This window comes from Vulpes lagopus, chromosome 4 (assembly GCF_018345385.1).
Source record: "Vulpes lagopus strain Blue_001 chromosome 4, ASM1834538v1, whole genome shotgun sequence".
Classification (NCBI taxonomy): Eukaryota; Metazoa; Chordata; class Mammalia; order Carnivora; family Canidae; genus Vulpes; species Vulpes lagopus.
This window is the reverse complement of record NC_054827.1, coordinates 121,176,840-121,192,211: the sequence shown is the minus strand read 5'-3', so window position 1 is coordinate 121,192,211 and position 15,372 is coordinate 121,176,840. Positions and strand designations below refer to the sequence as shown.

General features: G+C 58.6%; 1 protein-coding gene across 5 annotated transcripts in view; it reads left to right on the top strand.

Moving 5' to 3' along the window:
• Positions 1 to 14,462, top strand: part of RGS12 (regulator of G protein signaling 12) — a 119,061-nt gene extending 104,599 nt beyond the window's left edge. Inside the window, exons 11-19 of one of the 5 annotated variants that reach the window (XR_005987304.1) lie at positions 122 to 316; positions 671 to 744; positions 1,207 to 1,333; positions 1,685 to 1,781; positions 3,566 to 3,645; positions 4,026 to 4,179; positions 5,409 to 5,974; positions 8,714 to 8,776; positions 13,953 to 13,997. Coding sequence is in view for 3 of the 5 variants with exons in the window: in XM_041752002.1 (XP_041607936.1) it covers positions 122 to 316; positions 671 to 744; positions 1,207 to 1,333; positions 1,685 to 1,781; positions 3,566 to 3,645; positions 4,026 to 4,179; positions 5,409 to 5,870; positions 8,714 to 8,776; positions 13,953 to 14,179 (1,479 nt within the window). In the remaining 2 variants the exon portion in view is untranslated. Of the gene's footprint in view, positions 1 to 121; positions 317 to 670; positions 745 to 1,206; positions 1,334 to 1,684; positions 1,782 to 3,565; positions 3,646 to 4,025; positions 4,180 to 5,408; positions 5,975 to 8,713; positions 8,777 to 13,952 lie in introns of those variants that run through there. The other 4 variants (XM_041752002.1, XR_005987305.1, XM_041752003.1 and 1 more) reach the window with 4 other exon arrangements.
• Positions 14,463 to 15,372: the final 910 nt, after the last annotated feature.

Genomic DNA, 15,372 nt, shown 5'->3' with positions numbered 1-15,372 from the left:
AGCTGCATGTAGGACAGGGAGACACACTGTATGATCTCCCTGAGCACATGCAGGCTAGTGAGAACCCTTCTTAGGGCAGCCCTGCACACCTGCCCATAACACTGGTCTCCCGGCTTCCCAGTCGGATGCCTGTAGGACCTTGATGCCAGAGCGGGACAAGGCCGCCAAGCACTGCTGCATCCAGCTCCCCGATGGGACGTCCTGCATGGTGGTCGTCAAGGCAGGCTTATCCATCAAGGAGGTCCTGGCTGGGCTCTGCGAGCGACATGGCATCAACGGGGCTGCTGTAGACCTCTTCCTGGTGGGCGGGGATAAGGTACGGGGCTGCCCTTCCCATGGGGGATCCTGCACCTGGGCTGGGGTGGTGGGATGGCGGGTCTGTTTGTCTTGTGAACTAAACCTGCCCAGTCACCTGAGTCTGTTGCCTGGAGCAGGCCCTCAGGCTGACTGTGCTCTGCCACTGGAGGCCGACCCTGAGAGCCCAAGAGCCCGTGCAAGGGGCTCTCGGTACGCTAATGTTAGCTTGTCTGCAGCGCGGCCTCCTCTGGGTGGCTGTTTCTGAAGCTGCTCCTTTGCTTGGTGGAGCTGTGCATCCCACAGCGGTTGGGGAGCACTTCAGGGATCTCATCTGCCTTCTGATGTGTCTCTATTTTCTTCATGGGTTGCAAAGCCTCTGGTGCTGCATCAAGACAGTAGCATCTTGGAGTCTCGGGACCTGCGGCTAGAAAAGCGGACTTTGTTTCGGTATGAAAACTGCCAAGGTTGTGTAGTGAGGTGTCTGGGGATGTCCCCGTGAGCCCTGCAGCCTGGGCAGGGAAAAGAAGGCTGGTGCCCCCTTCATGAGCTGGGGGGTGGCAGCAGCCACAGGGAGGCCCCAGGAACCCATGGGGCCAGGGGATCACTTGCTGTCCTGTGTCGTGGCCACCATAGGGCCGCACTCTGGGATGCACAGGCGGGATGACAGAGTGCTGGCCATCTGCCAGGAGCGGCCCATCTGCTGCGTGTGATGGCCCACCAGGAACCTTAGCAAAGCCCCCTGTGGCTTCCTTCTGGTGCCGAAGCTGTTCCACAGCCACAGCCTGGCACTGACCTGCTGACCCCATGGTGCCAAGGGTGGCCCGTGGTACTATATGGTTGTGCCCACAGGGAGGAATAGCTAAGTTTATATTTGCAGCAAATATGTCATGTCTCTCCCCCTCCAACCAGGCTGGATCTAGTTCCAATTAACCGGTCAGTGGGACTGAAGGCCAAGCCGACCAAGCCCGTCACAGAAGTACTGCGGCCCGTGGTAGCCAAGTATGGCCTGCAGCTGAACGAGCTGGTGGCCAGGCTGGTGAGTGTCTTGTGGGGGGAGCGTGGCTATGCTCCCTGCACAGACAAGCAAGCTCATAGAGGCCTGCTTGCCTCTGATGCTCTGCAGATGGGAGCATGTGGAACCAGAGGCCATGCTGAGGCCCTGGGGGGGAGAGCTTCACTCGAGGGGAGTCCTGTTGTCTGTCTATATCTTGATCACTCCCAGCAGGCTCTGGGTGATAGTTGAGATGCGGTTTTGGTCCAGGGAAACCAGAATGAGAAACACAGCACTAGAAACCCCTTCAATATTCCTGTCATTTGCAAATCTGCTCGGCCAGCTGGCCGAGTGACAAGAGCACTGAGTTACTCAATGTACCATCTCTGTCTCTAGAGTGGAGAGAAGGAGCCCCTGGACCTTGGCGCCCCCATATCAAGTCTGGATGGGCAGAGGGTCATCTTGGAGGAGAAGGAGCCTTCCAGGGTAAAAGGTGAGTGAGGCCCTGAGGCTTCCACTGGTCGCCCTGGCCTGCTGGGGTCCGTTTTGTTCTGCCTCCTGGAAGCCCCCAGCCCTGCTAACCCCCTGGTTTCATTTAGGGTCTTATGGGGCCTGGCGAGCCCCTGCCATGGCATAACTCAACCCCAGCTGGGTGTCTGAGGGGCCCAGCCTGATCCAGGCCTGACTGTGGGCAGGAGGCAGCAGGACCAAGAGCTCAGGGGCCTCGCTCCAGGAGCCACATGCCTGCTGACAAGGGGGGCAGTGTCCTCTCAGCTGTAACAAGGGACGATGGGCCTGCTGGATACCCCCCTCCCCCCAGGGTAGGATTGCTCTGAGGTTCCAACACTCCCTGTGTCCAGGGCTTTGGCCAGAGAGTGATCCCTTCTGAGGGGCCTCAGGATGTCCTACATAAGGGACACAGGCCCTGCAGTAGAGGAGGCAGTGGACTGGGTGCCGGCACATCCCCACTACTTCGTGTGGGGAAAATTGGGAGGTTTACAGAGCCTTTTCCATCCTGCTGCCTCTGCCATGACAGACCTGCCCTGGGGACTCTGAGGTGCCCACTGCCAGGTGCCCAACCTTGGGGCCAGCAGTCAGTCCCCCACGCTTCACTCTGATGCCTTGAGAGCCCATGCTCCTCCTCAGAACACCCCACCCCCTTCTAGGTGGAGGGCAGTAGGAAGTGGGTCCTCTGGAGAGGGCTTTCTGGAACCACCTACTGAGTACCCTGGCCAGGAGATAACTTTGTAAAGAACGGCTGGGTGCAGCTTTGGGCTGTTTCTTCCCTTTCCTGGCCTTCCACCCAGCAAGGACTGTCTCTGCTCCTCAGCATAGCTGGGCTCACTTCTCTCTGTCCCGGTGGATGCCTTCAGGGTTCCAGTCCCTGCCCCTCTGCCCCCCTGTTGCAGAGGAGAAGTCTTCCTGGGCCCACCCTTGGTTCTAGAATGCTTTTGGGTAGCCCCGGTGGCTCAGTGGTTTAGTGCCACCTTCAGCCCAGGGCGTGATCCTGGAGACCCGGGATCGAGTCCCCCATCAGGCTCTCTGCATGGAGCCTGCTTCTCCCTCTGCCTGTGTCTCTGCCTCTCTCTCTCTCTCTCTCTCATGAATAAATAAATAAAATCTTTTAAAAAAATAGAATGCTGTGCTCTCTTTCTGGGACCTGGTAACTGGGCCCGGCAGGGTGAGTGGCCCGAGCAGGGCATGGCTTCCCTCTGGCCTGTTTGTGCACAGGTGAGTCTGAGCATGGCACCTCAGGCAGGTACTTCAGTGTGTTTGTAAAGCTGTGTATAGGCAAGAGTGCTGTTATTCTTCTTGTTGGTTCTGGCCTGGACATGTGGTCTTTGTATGGCTGGTGTCGGCAGAGGCTAGTCTGCAGCCCTGACTTGGAGCAACAGTCGTATTTGAAAACATATATCCTAAGTCTGAGACTCTTCTGCTTTCTAAAGAATATTCTTGCCAGATAGAATCTGAAATGAGCTTTTCTTTTGCCATGCCTCCAGAAAGTCCCCATAACTGCGGTGTAGGACCGGCATGCCTCTTGCACTGCTCCACACAGCGTCTCCTGCCCCAGATGCAGCAGCTGGGGGAGGGCGATCTTTTGTCTTCTTGTCCTGCACCAGGGCTCTGGGCTGTATGTGCATATCTAATACAAGATATCTAATACAAGATTTCTAATATTTGGGCTTCTCTACAGTTTTCTCTCAAAAACAATATAAATGTGGTTATGTCTGAATGTTCAATTTACTGTCATTACAAAGCATATTTCATTATGTTTAGGATCCACAGATAAACAGAAAAGTGCACCAGCCAAACAGAATATAGCTGTAAATTCCAGTTCCAGAAATCACTCGGCTACGGTAATTCCCCTCTGCCCCCTCTGCACAGTTTCCTTGCCGCTGACTGGTGCAGTGCCGGGGTGGGCTGGGACCCCCACGCTCCTCTGTCACCCGGAGTGCCCACTGGCTGTCTGCTCAGAGCCGGCCTGTCCCCCCTTCTGATGCCTGGCTCCCTCTAACCATGAACTGCTGGCTTCCCGTTTGCTGTGTTGGGGGTGGTTGTGCCTTACACGTTCTTATTCTTGTAACTTGTGTCACTGTGATTGTTTTTTCCGCAAGGCACAGGACGTCTGTGTCAATGTGATCTGTATTTCAAAGGTCCTTTTTGTCTCTAACTGATGGATTGTGTGTTGTCATGTGTCTGACATGTAAGCAGAACTTTGACTTTCCTTCTAATGCAGGGAGAGGAGAGAACGCTAGGCAAGTCTAATTCTATTAAAATAAAAGGAGAAAATGGAAAAAATGCTAGGGATCCCCGGCTTTCAAAGAGAGAAGAATCTATTGCAAAGATTGGGAAAAAAAAATATCAGAAAATTAATTTGGACGAAGCAGAGGGTATGTGTACTTTTTACAACTTCCGCGTTTTCTAGTGAATGCGATGTCAGTTTTCCAGAGCGATCATTAGGACTTTCTTTGAGCCGTTGACATCAGAAGGATGCAATCCCTGTCACACCAAGCATGCCCCTTACCCCTGGGTCAGCCTGCAGCTGTCTGTGCCGCTCCTCTCAGTTGTCAGACTGAGCATTGGGCCCCTTGCAGGCCAGGCCGGGAGTGCCCTCGAGATGGGCAGCAAGCAGCCCCCAGGGTCTGCCCATGCCCCCTCTCCCTGGCTCACATAAAGCTCAGTTAGTGTCAGGGGGCCCATATCAGGGTCCTCACCAGCAGGGCAGGGGCCCTGAGGCAGATTTATTCCTGGACCTGCAGGGGAGAGGCAGGGTGGCCCGAGAGACCCCCAGAGAGGTGATCTCTTACAGAAACTTCTTTTTTTTCTGAAAGCTTCTAAGAGCAGAATCAAAACTAACAGCTGTTAGCATGACCTGAATTTTTGATGCAAGGAGTGCTCCCCAGGCAGCCGGGCCCACAGCTAGCTCCCTGTGAGGCCTTCCTATTCACCCCCTCCCCTGGCCATTGCTGGCCACCATGGAGGCAGAAGTGAGTTACAAGATTTGAGGTTTTAAAGTCCTTGTCATCCTTCAAACACCAAAAGTGTAATTTAAATGCTAGAGAAAGCTCAGCTTAGACTCCTGCTTTGAACAGTGAACTGCAGTTATGGCTGCTGGTCAGCCCAGGTAAGGAGACAGGAGGTCTGGGGGAGCCAGCGAGAGGGCTGGGGGCCCTACCAGCACCACACTTAGCCAGGGGCACTGACCCTGCGAGGTGCTGTGTTCACCCGCTGCCCTCTTGGAGTACTGCGGGCTCCCTTGTGCCTCAGTTAGCCTCCCTGTAACCATCAGAAGGGAGCCAGGACTCCAGCAGAGGGCTTCCAAGTGTAATCAGAAACCCTGGGCCAGAGTACGGCCCACGAACACGCTTCTCGAACCATCCCCACACAACCATGTCCAGGCAAGGGTTCTGGTCTATTCGAGTCTGGGCTTCCTAGGACTTCACAGGGCAGGGCCTTCCCTGCAGCCCTGAGGGTAGAGAGGGTGCCAGGTATGAGCACCTGGGGCCCCGCAGCCTGTAGCTTCAGGGCAGTGGGATGAGCTTTCCAGATGGTGAACTTTTTGCTGTGCTGGCCTAGGTGGGAAACTCTCTAAGACTCGATGTGGGGTTTTTTCCACTAGAGTTTTTTGAGCTCATTTCCAAAGCTCAGAGCAACAGAGCAGACGACCAGCGCGGGTTGCTGAGGAAGGAGGACCTGGTGCTACCCGAGTTTCTGCGCTTACCTCCCGGCCCCATGGAGCTTGCCCTTTCCTCACCGAGCGCGGCCAAGAGCTTTGGCAAGAGGAGCTTGACAGGCAATGGCAAGGAGAAGGCTCCCCAGCCCCAAGAGGCATGGGGGCCCGGCCAAGACTTCCGCGAAAGCCCAGCAACAAGCCCCAGCTCAGCCGACAGCACCCCGTTCAGCGCCCCCCTGACCCCCTCGCCCCCAACACAGGAAGCTGAGGCCGGGGGTGTCCAGACCCTGGAGGGCGAACACGTGGCCGACCTGACGCTCACGGGGGAGGGGGACATGAGCAGCCCCAACAGCACTTTACTGCCGCCAACCCCCACCCCGCAGGACTCGGCCGGACCTCCGAGACCAGGTACCTCCGGCTTTGACCCCCCTGCACACCTTTGACTCTCTGCTACTCCACTGTCCACCCGGTGTTATCCACTCAGTTTCCAATAAAAAAAAGAAACAGCTATGGTAAGTCCCCCTCTACCTATAATAATCACTCTGTCAAGGTTCCAACGTGACCTCTGGTGTCCTATTCACTGTGGGCCCCCTCTGCCTTTTCTGAAAGGAGCACCTCTGCGTGTGGCCAGGACAGGTCACAGAGGGGCTCAGGCCATGCAATGCTCTGGGAAGGCTGGTGCACGTGGGTGGTGTCCACCCCTGCATAGACAGTGGCACTCCCCTGCCAGCCTCTTCCTCCCTCCTGGGTCCACTGAGGCCTCCCAGCCAGGCCTGGGAAATTTCTGAAGATGTATGTGCTATTCTTAAAACTTGGATAGCTAGCATTTTTAGTGTTGTAGTCTCAAGACTGAAAAAAATAGCATTTGTCTTGAGCAACTGGTAAAGTCCCATGTGTTTGGAAGAGAGTGAGTGTGCTCTCTGGCCCCGGGTCCACTATAGGGAGGGAGGGCTGCACACGCCGGCCCCATTCCAGTAGACTGCAGGTGCGTCTGGTTCCATGTGGGCTGGGCCGTGGCTCGGTTCCCAGGGAGCCAGAGGGAGTCCTGGGGTTCCCTGGCCTGGAGTAGGCCTGGGCGTTCCTCCAGACAGATGCTCGGGTTAATAGGAATGGGGCTGAACGGTCCAGCTGCCCAAGAGCCGCAGATGCCACAGGTGGAAGCAAGGCTCCTGGCCTTCCAGGAGTAGTTCTGCCCTGCTCTGAACCAGTGTCACGACATGTGTGCCTGTGTCCCCACCCCTGTCCCCCATCCCTGTCCCGTCCCTGTGCCGTAGACAAGGAGCCTTTTCAGTGGACACTTTGGTAGGCCGCTGGTGGCTATCCTTTCTCCTCTGTGTGCTCTGTGATGCGCGGACACTGACCACCAGACATGTGGTCTGCTGTCGGGGATGACATGAATGCCTACCTTTGCTCAGGCCCCCGCCCAAGGTGCCAATGGCAGTCTGAGTACACCCCAGGATCGGGGGGCCAGGGAAGCCGTCGCTGCTATGTGTTCTGTACATATGTACATAGCTGGGCACTTTGGAGCACACATGCCATGTGGGCGGGCTTCCCTGGTGCCTTCCCACTGAGACTGCACACGGACTCAAACCGGGAGAAGCCGTGGTCTTCCCGTGTGTCGCGCTTTTGCACGTCTGCGCTGTGGCTGACTTTCCCTTTCTGCTCTTTGTAGACACCTGTACGCAGGTCCACCTGTGTTCTGAGTCTGTGTGCTTCCAAGAGTAATAAACTCTGGATCTTGTCATCGGACTGGTTTAAAGCTCTCTTCTTTTTCTTTTGAAAATTTCTTTCTACTTTCAATGGGTCTGCCTTAGTATAGTGGCTTTCAAAGATGTGCCATTCACTCAAGAGATACTCTTGAGCACTTGCCATGTACCCACACACAGCTGTGTAATGGGGAGCGATGTGAGGGGGTGGCTTGAATGACCCTGGGAGGCCACCCTGGGACAGGAACGGGAAGATGCAGCACCCTGCTTGGGCCACATGGAGGCCTAATGGGTAAGGGGCCTCCTCTCCCTGAGAACACCGATGGCCTTGGTGGTCAGGCCTCCCCTGTGTGCCGTCACCTCCAGGGGAGAAGACTCTGGGTGTCAGGTGGTGGTCAGTAAGGCTGCCTGGCTGAGATCAGCAGCTGGTTCCTCCAAACCTGGAGCCCTCGGGGCTGGCAGCCCTGAGTGGGGCTGTACGGGCTGTCTGGCCCATGTGGTTCACCCCCTGGGGGCTGTTTTCCCACAGAATGACCATCAGCCTGGGAAGTGCACCCAGGCTTGTGCCTTGGGGATGTCGCACCTGCTGCATGCTGGTGTCTCTGGCCTGTCAGCGTGGAGGGCAGCTGGCACCAGCTGTGCAGGAGCGTAGGTCTTACCTGCACCCTGGCAGGCTCCTCCTGGCCAGACTGGTCCCATGGTCAGCCCAAGCGCCCCAGGCCCCTGGCTCTCTGCTGTCCTGAGAGGGAGGGGCTCTGGCCATAGGCTCTGACCCCCACCCCCATCCCCCATCTTCCTGGAGCTGACAAGCTTGTTTGATGGGAAGGGCCTCAGTCTTGAGTGTCCTTCTGCGCAACACACCATGACCCAACTCGGCGAGGGCTGGCAGCCTGAGGCCTCTGGCGGGGTCTTTGTGGTTCTCTGTGTGGGAGAATCACTGGCCCCATAATGTGTCGGACACCTCCACATTGCAATGAAAGGGAACCCACCCCTGAGATTCCTCCATCAAGCGAGGGAAGAACATCTTTCACACCCCTGAGGCTGGAGCACATCTGTACCTAGCACTGAATTTTATTTCTCAGGGTTTAGAAGGCAGGTCTCCCCCAAAGTTACCCTCATTGATTCTAGCAGTTGCCGTGAAATATTTCTTAGCTACATGGCGGCCACTGGGGATCAGTTCAGGGTAGGGAACACGGTGAACTGATATCCCTGGGCTTCGGGCTCTGCAGCTCATGGTCACATCCAGGCCATGCAGCCAGTTGGGCGGCTACCACCGGACAGCCCCCAGGTGACAGGGGTGTCTTCCCGAGGATCACACTGCTCACTCACACTAGTCTGCCACCCCCAGTGTCCATGTACAAAGAGGCTCATCAGCAACCTCAGGGCCAGAGGATAGAGGTTTTCAAAAGGATTTGTGGACCAAGAAGTGACTCCAGTGCAAAGAGCCCCTTCCATACATAGGTACACTCTTAAAATGAATCCTGTGGTTGCTCTGATCCTAATTGCCACCTGTTTTCTCCATCGTTATCTCTTTGGCTTCCAAAGACACGCCGGGAGTTCATGGGCGCCCTCTGGCATTTCCCGTCCTGGGAAGGACCAGCTGGGGAGGTACGTGTCCTCAGGTCCCAGCAGAGCAAGAGTCCAATTACGAGTGTGGGCTGCACATGGCCCATGCCCAGGGTGGTGCTGGTCTCTCTACTGTGTGAGAAGATGCCTACGTCCACGTACTCAGAGAGGGTGTAAGAATTATGCCCTATAGAGCACTGGCTTCCTAGTGAGCAGAACGCATCTGTTGCGTTGAATGTTTGATGAACGTGTCCAGAGCAGCAGAAGGGGTCACATTCACTGCTGACTGGTGGCCCCAGCAGCTCCTACCTCAGCCCAGCCCAACATTTGCTTGGTGTCAGACCTGAGGCTGGGCTCCACTTGTGAGTAAAGAGTCAGTGGCTAGGAACCCCAGGATATAGGGCTTGACCATGTGGGATTTGGAAGAGGTCTTTGCAAGGGGTCACATGGAGCCCTTCCCCAAAGGCAGGGTTCAAAGAAATCTCAACTGCCCCTCTGTCCGAGCGATGGATGGGCCAAAGAGGGCCAGGAGAGCCCCATGCCCCCACCCCTCACCAGGCTCCAGGCAGGCTTGGGAAGAGCCAGGCTTTCTTCCTCACTGGTCTGGCCACGCTGGCGTTGTGGGTGTGGGTGAGGGTCCCTGGTTGAGCTCCTCCTAGCCCTTTCAGGAGGCCAGGCTCCTGGGGACCCCACCAACCAGCTGCCCTTAGCAACTGTGGGGCCCCTTGGGGGCCACATGGGCACAGCTGCCAGCACCGCTCCCTAGAAGGAATCCCCACAGAGCTGTTCCAGCCTAGGGTCTGGGGGGGCTCAGATGCAAGGGGATGCTGCTCACTGGCTAGGGCAGAAGTTTTCCCCTCTTGGAGACCTCATCCAACTATGCCCCAAAGCCACACCCAGTTTCCAGAGTGGCGGCTCTTGGGAACCCACAGATGGCTTCCTAGCTGACATGTGTAGCCTGTGGCCCCTCACACATAGCCCACCCAGTGGGGGTTGCTATGGCCTAGTGCTGTGGCTTCCATGGGAATGGAACTGGAGCCTTAAGCAGAGGCCACGAGCCCTTGGAGGAGCCACAGCCTTGACCTTGGCAGTGAAGGTAGCCAGACCGCACACCCCCAGTGTGGCTGCAATTCTGGAAGCCCATCTGCACCCAGCTGCTCAGTGGTCAGCCCCCATCCCCATCCCCACCCTCCCTTTTCCCCACTGCCCCCGGCCACAGCCCTGGCGTGTCCTGCTCGGCCCCAGATAATGGGGAAGCCAGGACCATAGCCACAGGGAGGCCTCCAGGGCCAGCCACGCAGGTGTCCCCAACCCAGGCCCCACCTCCTACTCCCTTGTCCTTCCCCACATCTTCACTCATCCTTTCAGGTGTCCTCTCTCTCCAGCAGATGCCTGGCCAATCCATCTAGGTGGCCGAGGTGTCCCCACCCCGAGCATACACCTACCTTCTTGGGTGAGACAACCCAGTCCTACCCAGTACAAACCATAGCACACACACAGGTGGCTGGCTTTTTCAGGGACACATAGGGAGCCTCGATGGGAGCCCTCTTGCCCACAGCGCATGTTCTGGCACCCTGGCCCGGCTCTGCTGGAATAGACCTGAGCAGACCTTCTCCCGTTAGATGCCTGGCTGGGAGCCTCCACAGGCTTCCCGGGGCTGGCCCGGCCCCCTCCCCAGACCCCATCCTCCCAGCTGCTGAGGTCTGCAGCCTGTGTCTCCTACACAGCCAAGCTCCGTGCCCGACCTTTTCTGTGTATGCTGCCCACTGTCCCTGCTCTACCTGACTTCTGAGGCTCACTGGCCCACAGCGTGACCCAGCCCCACCTTTGTTGTCCCCTGCTGTTCTGGACCCCAGCACTGGGGCTCCTGCCTGTGGCTCCTCCCCCACATCCATGCCTGCACCTGGAGTGGCCCTGAGATTGCCTGGTCCCCATTCTCCCTGAAGACATCCCCTGCCCTCAGTGCATACTGCCCTTTGCTGTAGTCCTGGCACTAGTAGGTGCTCAGTACAGATTTACTAATGAAGGGTTTTAATCCAGTAAACAACCCCTCCACCCCCTGCCATGTCCAGACATAGCCCAGTGGGTCTGGGGATCCAAGTGGAGAGCTCCCTTGTACATTTGATGGACTGGAGCCAAGGCTTGGATTGGGGCTGTCCCTGTTCTTTCCCATGGGGACCCAAGCAGCCTCTGTGAAAGCATGCAGAATGGGGTACCCAGGATCAGGAAGGGCCTTGGAAGGGCCAGGGGCCAAGGGCAGACTCTGGGGTCCCTGTCCCTGGTCCCCACCCCTCTTCCCCAATTTTCTAGTTCAGCGGTACATACACCTCCTTGTGCTGTAGGAGCTTCCCAAGGGCAGCCAGAGGCTTCACAGAGATGTCGGGATGGCCTGAAAGGACACCCAGGATTTGGCCTCACAGATAGTCCAGAGCATGAAGGATAAGTCACAGCGAAGCAGCTGGATGACAGGGAGGGTTCCTCTTGGTCAGGAAGGGCCATGGGACAGGCAGCTGGAGTTGATCCTGAAAGAGAGCTTGGAGATGGTCAAGGGGTCAGGCCATGCCCCGGGACCTGGTCCCCCCAGTGTAGCCCTGTACTGTGCTGTCCCTGACAGGGGGGTCCTGGCTCTGCCATCCCATTCTCCCTTAATGACCAGAACAGACCTGGCAGTTGGCTCAGAGAATGCTAGTGGCCAGATGCAGGGGTAGCCCAGGGATGGATGGACCACAGACAGCTGGCAAGGAGCAGGAGGAGCTCCCTGGGTTCCAGATTGCAGTGAAAGCCCCAGCACAGTCATGCTCATGTTCGGAGAGGGCCAGCCAAGGGGCAGGGTCTGTGGTGCCCCAGGAAAAGGAAGGTCCAGCAGAGCAGCCCAACTGGGCAGGATAGCGTGTGAGTGTTTTAGGGACCTGAGACAGGACCTTAACGAGCCTTACCCTAAGTGAACCATGTAGAGCAGAACCAGGCTCCCTTGGGAAGTGGCCGCCCCTGGAGCCCTGCTGGGGAAGTGCTGATGAGTGCTTCGGAAGGCTGGGCTGGCGGCCTCTCTGGGGCGGGCCCTGGCCCAGGGGCTGTGACACATGCCTGTTGCACAGGGCTGGGTCCTGCCACTGAGTCACAGGTCTGGGGCTGCCACTGATTCAGGAGAGCGAGTCTGAACAGGGCAGGCAGGAAGGTCCCAGACTGCAGCCACCCTCCCTGTGTTGCTCACATCCTTGGCCCATGGACTGACCCTCTACCCTGTCCTCAGAAGCAGTCATTCCTCCCCATCCTGAGCCCCCTTAGCCCCTGGGAGCCAGGGGACCCGTGGCCAAGGCCTGAGTGCCCCCTTCAGCTCCCTGTCTTCCCAGGGGTCCTTGTGGAGCTGGATGGGAGAAGCCTGGGCTCTGGAACCTGTGTGGGGTCACTGGCCCTTCAGTGCTCCAGGCAGGTGCCCCAAACGGGGACAGAGGTTAAGAGGGCAAATCCCTGCCTCTCTGCACATCTGTGTCCCAGGCGAGGCCTAACCCTACCCCATCCATGTCTGGGCCCTGCAGCCTGGCATTTGGGACTGTGGGGACCCAGTGATGCATGGGGGACAGGGTGGATCCCAGTATGCCCTGGCAGGACGGCCGTCAATATGCCTGAAGGGCCATGCCATGTGGACCTCGGGAGGGCAGCCTTTCCTGGACCCCCTCCCCAACATGGCTCCACCACCCGTGGACCTGCCTGGATGGGTCAGGCCCTGAGCAGCCCTGCTGCAGGCCAGGTACCCTTCCACCTCCTTGACTGGCTGCTGAGAGGTCGGCTGGCCACTGTCGGACAGGGTGCTTGTCTCTGCCTGCAGGCCCAGACTGGCCTGGGGAGGCCGTGTAGAGGCACCTTCAGAGGCGTGGGGTGTGGTGGAGTTGGGGCACTTTTGGGGCCATGGAGCAGCCCAGACTCCTTACCTCCATGGTCACCCCCACTTCTTATAGGTCTTGAAACCAGGGAGGAAGCAGTCTTCCCCTCCACCAGCAAGGCTGGGGAAACAGGCCTAGGGACAGGTTGTCATTGGGCAGGACCCAGTGTCCCTAGGGCTGCACTCCTCCTCCAGCCTGTCCACTGTGGGCCATGGGCCTACAAATAGGACAGGGCTCCTGCCCACTCTAGGGAGCCAGGGAGTTCAGGGAGAGGGCTGAGTGCACACCATGCCCACCCTGAGCTGGTCCCTGGACACTCCATCTGGAAGACACATTTCTGCCCAACATGGGCCCTGCTGGGAGACACGACGGCAATGGCCCTCCCCAGGGTCTAGAAGCTTCCAAGACAGTTTCAGGCAGCCCAGGGCCTCTGGGCCAGGGGGCTGCAGGGGGGGCGGGTATGGAACTTGGAGCCAGATGCCCAGCTGACCACTGAATGGCCTGTGAGAGGGGCAGGCAGTGTGGCTGGGGTGGAGGGAAGGGGCACTTGGCTCAAGGTGTGCGTGATGGGAAGGGAAGGTGTCGGGGGGTGCCTGACTCAGGAGTTTGTGAGGGTGAAGACATAGCCCCGAGGCAACAGTCAGGAGGACAAGCAGGTGGCCAGGGCTGGGAAGGGTAGCCAGAAGCCAGGCTGGGGCCTGTGCCCACTGAGGCCTGTAAGTGGAGGTCTGGAGTGCCCCAGGAGAGATCTTTCCGAGGGCCCAGAACCCACCCCCCAGGACCACCCCCACCAGCCTAGGCACAGGTACCTCCCCTGCAGTCTACTGGCGTGGCCAAGGACCCCATCCCACTTACTACCTCTCTGAGGACCCCTTGGCCTAGCCCCACCAGGAGGAACCAGGGGCCATACTAGCTTGGGATAGGGTGGGTCAGCAGGTAGCTGAGCTCTGTTCCTGAGCCTGTGGCTTCCACTGTGTGGGGGCTCTGAGGGGCATGGGTGACCCTACCCAGGGCCCCCACCTTCTGTCACCCTACACCAACCTCTGTGACTCCTGCCCAAAGCCCCCTTGGCTGGGCCTTGCTTGCCCTGTGCAGCCCATCTGCTGAGAGCACTCTGCTGTTCTGGGTGGTGGTGGGGCCCAGGAAGGTCTGGGGGCTTGCCAACCCGGAGGCTTGAGGTCGGGCACTCTCCCCCAGGCCCAGGGCACCCAAGGACAGAGATCACTTGTGTCTGAGTGATGAGGGTGGGATGTGGTCTCCTGCCCTGGGTGCTTGGAGGGCTCCAGAGCCCAGGGCAGGGCAGACAGGTGACAGTCTCTTTCTTCTCCTTTGGACAGGAGGCAGGGCCAGAGGCAGCCAAGGCCTCCCAGTCAACACCATCATCGACGTGGACCGTGTGGCTGGCTTGGCACCCGGGCAAGTCAGCAGCATTCCCAGGGTGCGGACAGGTCCCCAGAGGTCACAGGCCAGTGGGCCCCTGACATCAGAGCTCCCCAGCCTGAGCCCCGTCCCAGCTGGGCCTACCAAGCTCAAGGCCAGCCCACACCATGCAACCTTCGTCTGAGGCCGCCTGAAGCCCCATCCCCACTGGCTGTCCCTCCTGCCGCTGCATCTGAGCTGCCTCACCTGGACACGTGTGGAGGCCTGTGATCTCGTGGGGACAGCCCCATATCATCTTGAGGGCCTTGGAGGGGCCATATTGGCCACCACGCCTTTGGGAGCCAAACTAGGCAAGGGCAGAGTGGCCTAGCCTTGGACGCTCGCCATGGCTGGCTCAGAGGGCTCCTCAGACCCTGCCCTGCTGCCCCTCGGCCTCTAGCCTTCCCTCAATAAATCAACTTTGGGGACCCCCCCGAGTGTCAGCCTCGTGCTGGGTGCTGGGGTCAGAGACCCTGCCCTCGGGAAGCCATTATTTTGGCCCGTGTATCAAGGAGAGGGGTCGAGGAGATGATGGCTGAGGTCAGCGTGGGCAGAGAAGGAAGCCAACCTAACAGGGCTCACAGCCATGGTGCCCTGGAGGGTGAGAGGAAGTGACCCTTCTCGATCAAGGCCCCTGGTCACATCCGCTTTGTGGCATGCCTGACAAGTCAGGGCAGGGTCCCCTTTTGGGGGTGGCCGCCCGTGAGGGCAGGGTTTGGCTGGGGGTCCCCGGCCGCGCGGCTCCCTGTGCTCTCCTGTCTGGGTTCTGGGGGCAGTGGGGACCCTGTGCTCTGCCTCATGTGGGGGATGGGGTGCAGCAGGGCCTGGGCGGGGTTGGGCCCGGAGGCTGTGATTAGTGTGATCACAGAATGGCCGCAGCCTCGGCAAGAGGGGGCGTGTCAGGCCATGCTGTGGGGCAGGGCCACCGTGTGCTATCGGTGGAGCAGGTCTGGTCGGCCTCCCGTCCGGGCTGATGAGCAGAACCTCAACATCGAGTAGCTGAGCGCTGAGGGACCCCGTGCTGGGAGGGGCCTAACCTGCAAGTACTGGGCCAGGCCACTGAAGTGGTTCCAGATGCTTCTAGGGAGCCACCCCCAGTGAGCAGTGCTTTGGGTGGGGCCTTGGGAGGTGTTGGAAGGGGGGCACCCATCACCTACTGCACCCAGGACCCGTCGTGTCTCCTGGCACCCACCATGCTCCCCTACCTGCACCCATGGTGTCCCCCATACCACACTTGATGCTCAGGCCCCTCCCCAACCCTGCACCCACCACGGACCAAGCTAGGTGGCCCCAGTTTCCATTCTCCTTTCTTTTGCACAGATGGCAGAACAAGGGCCT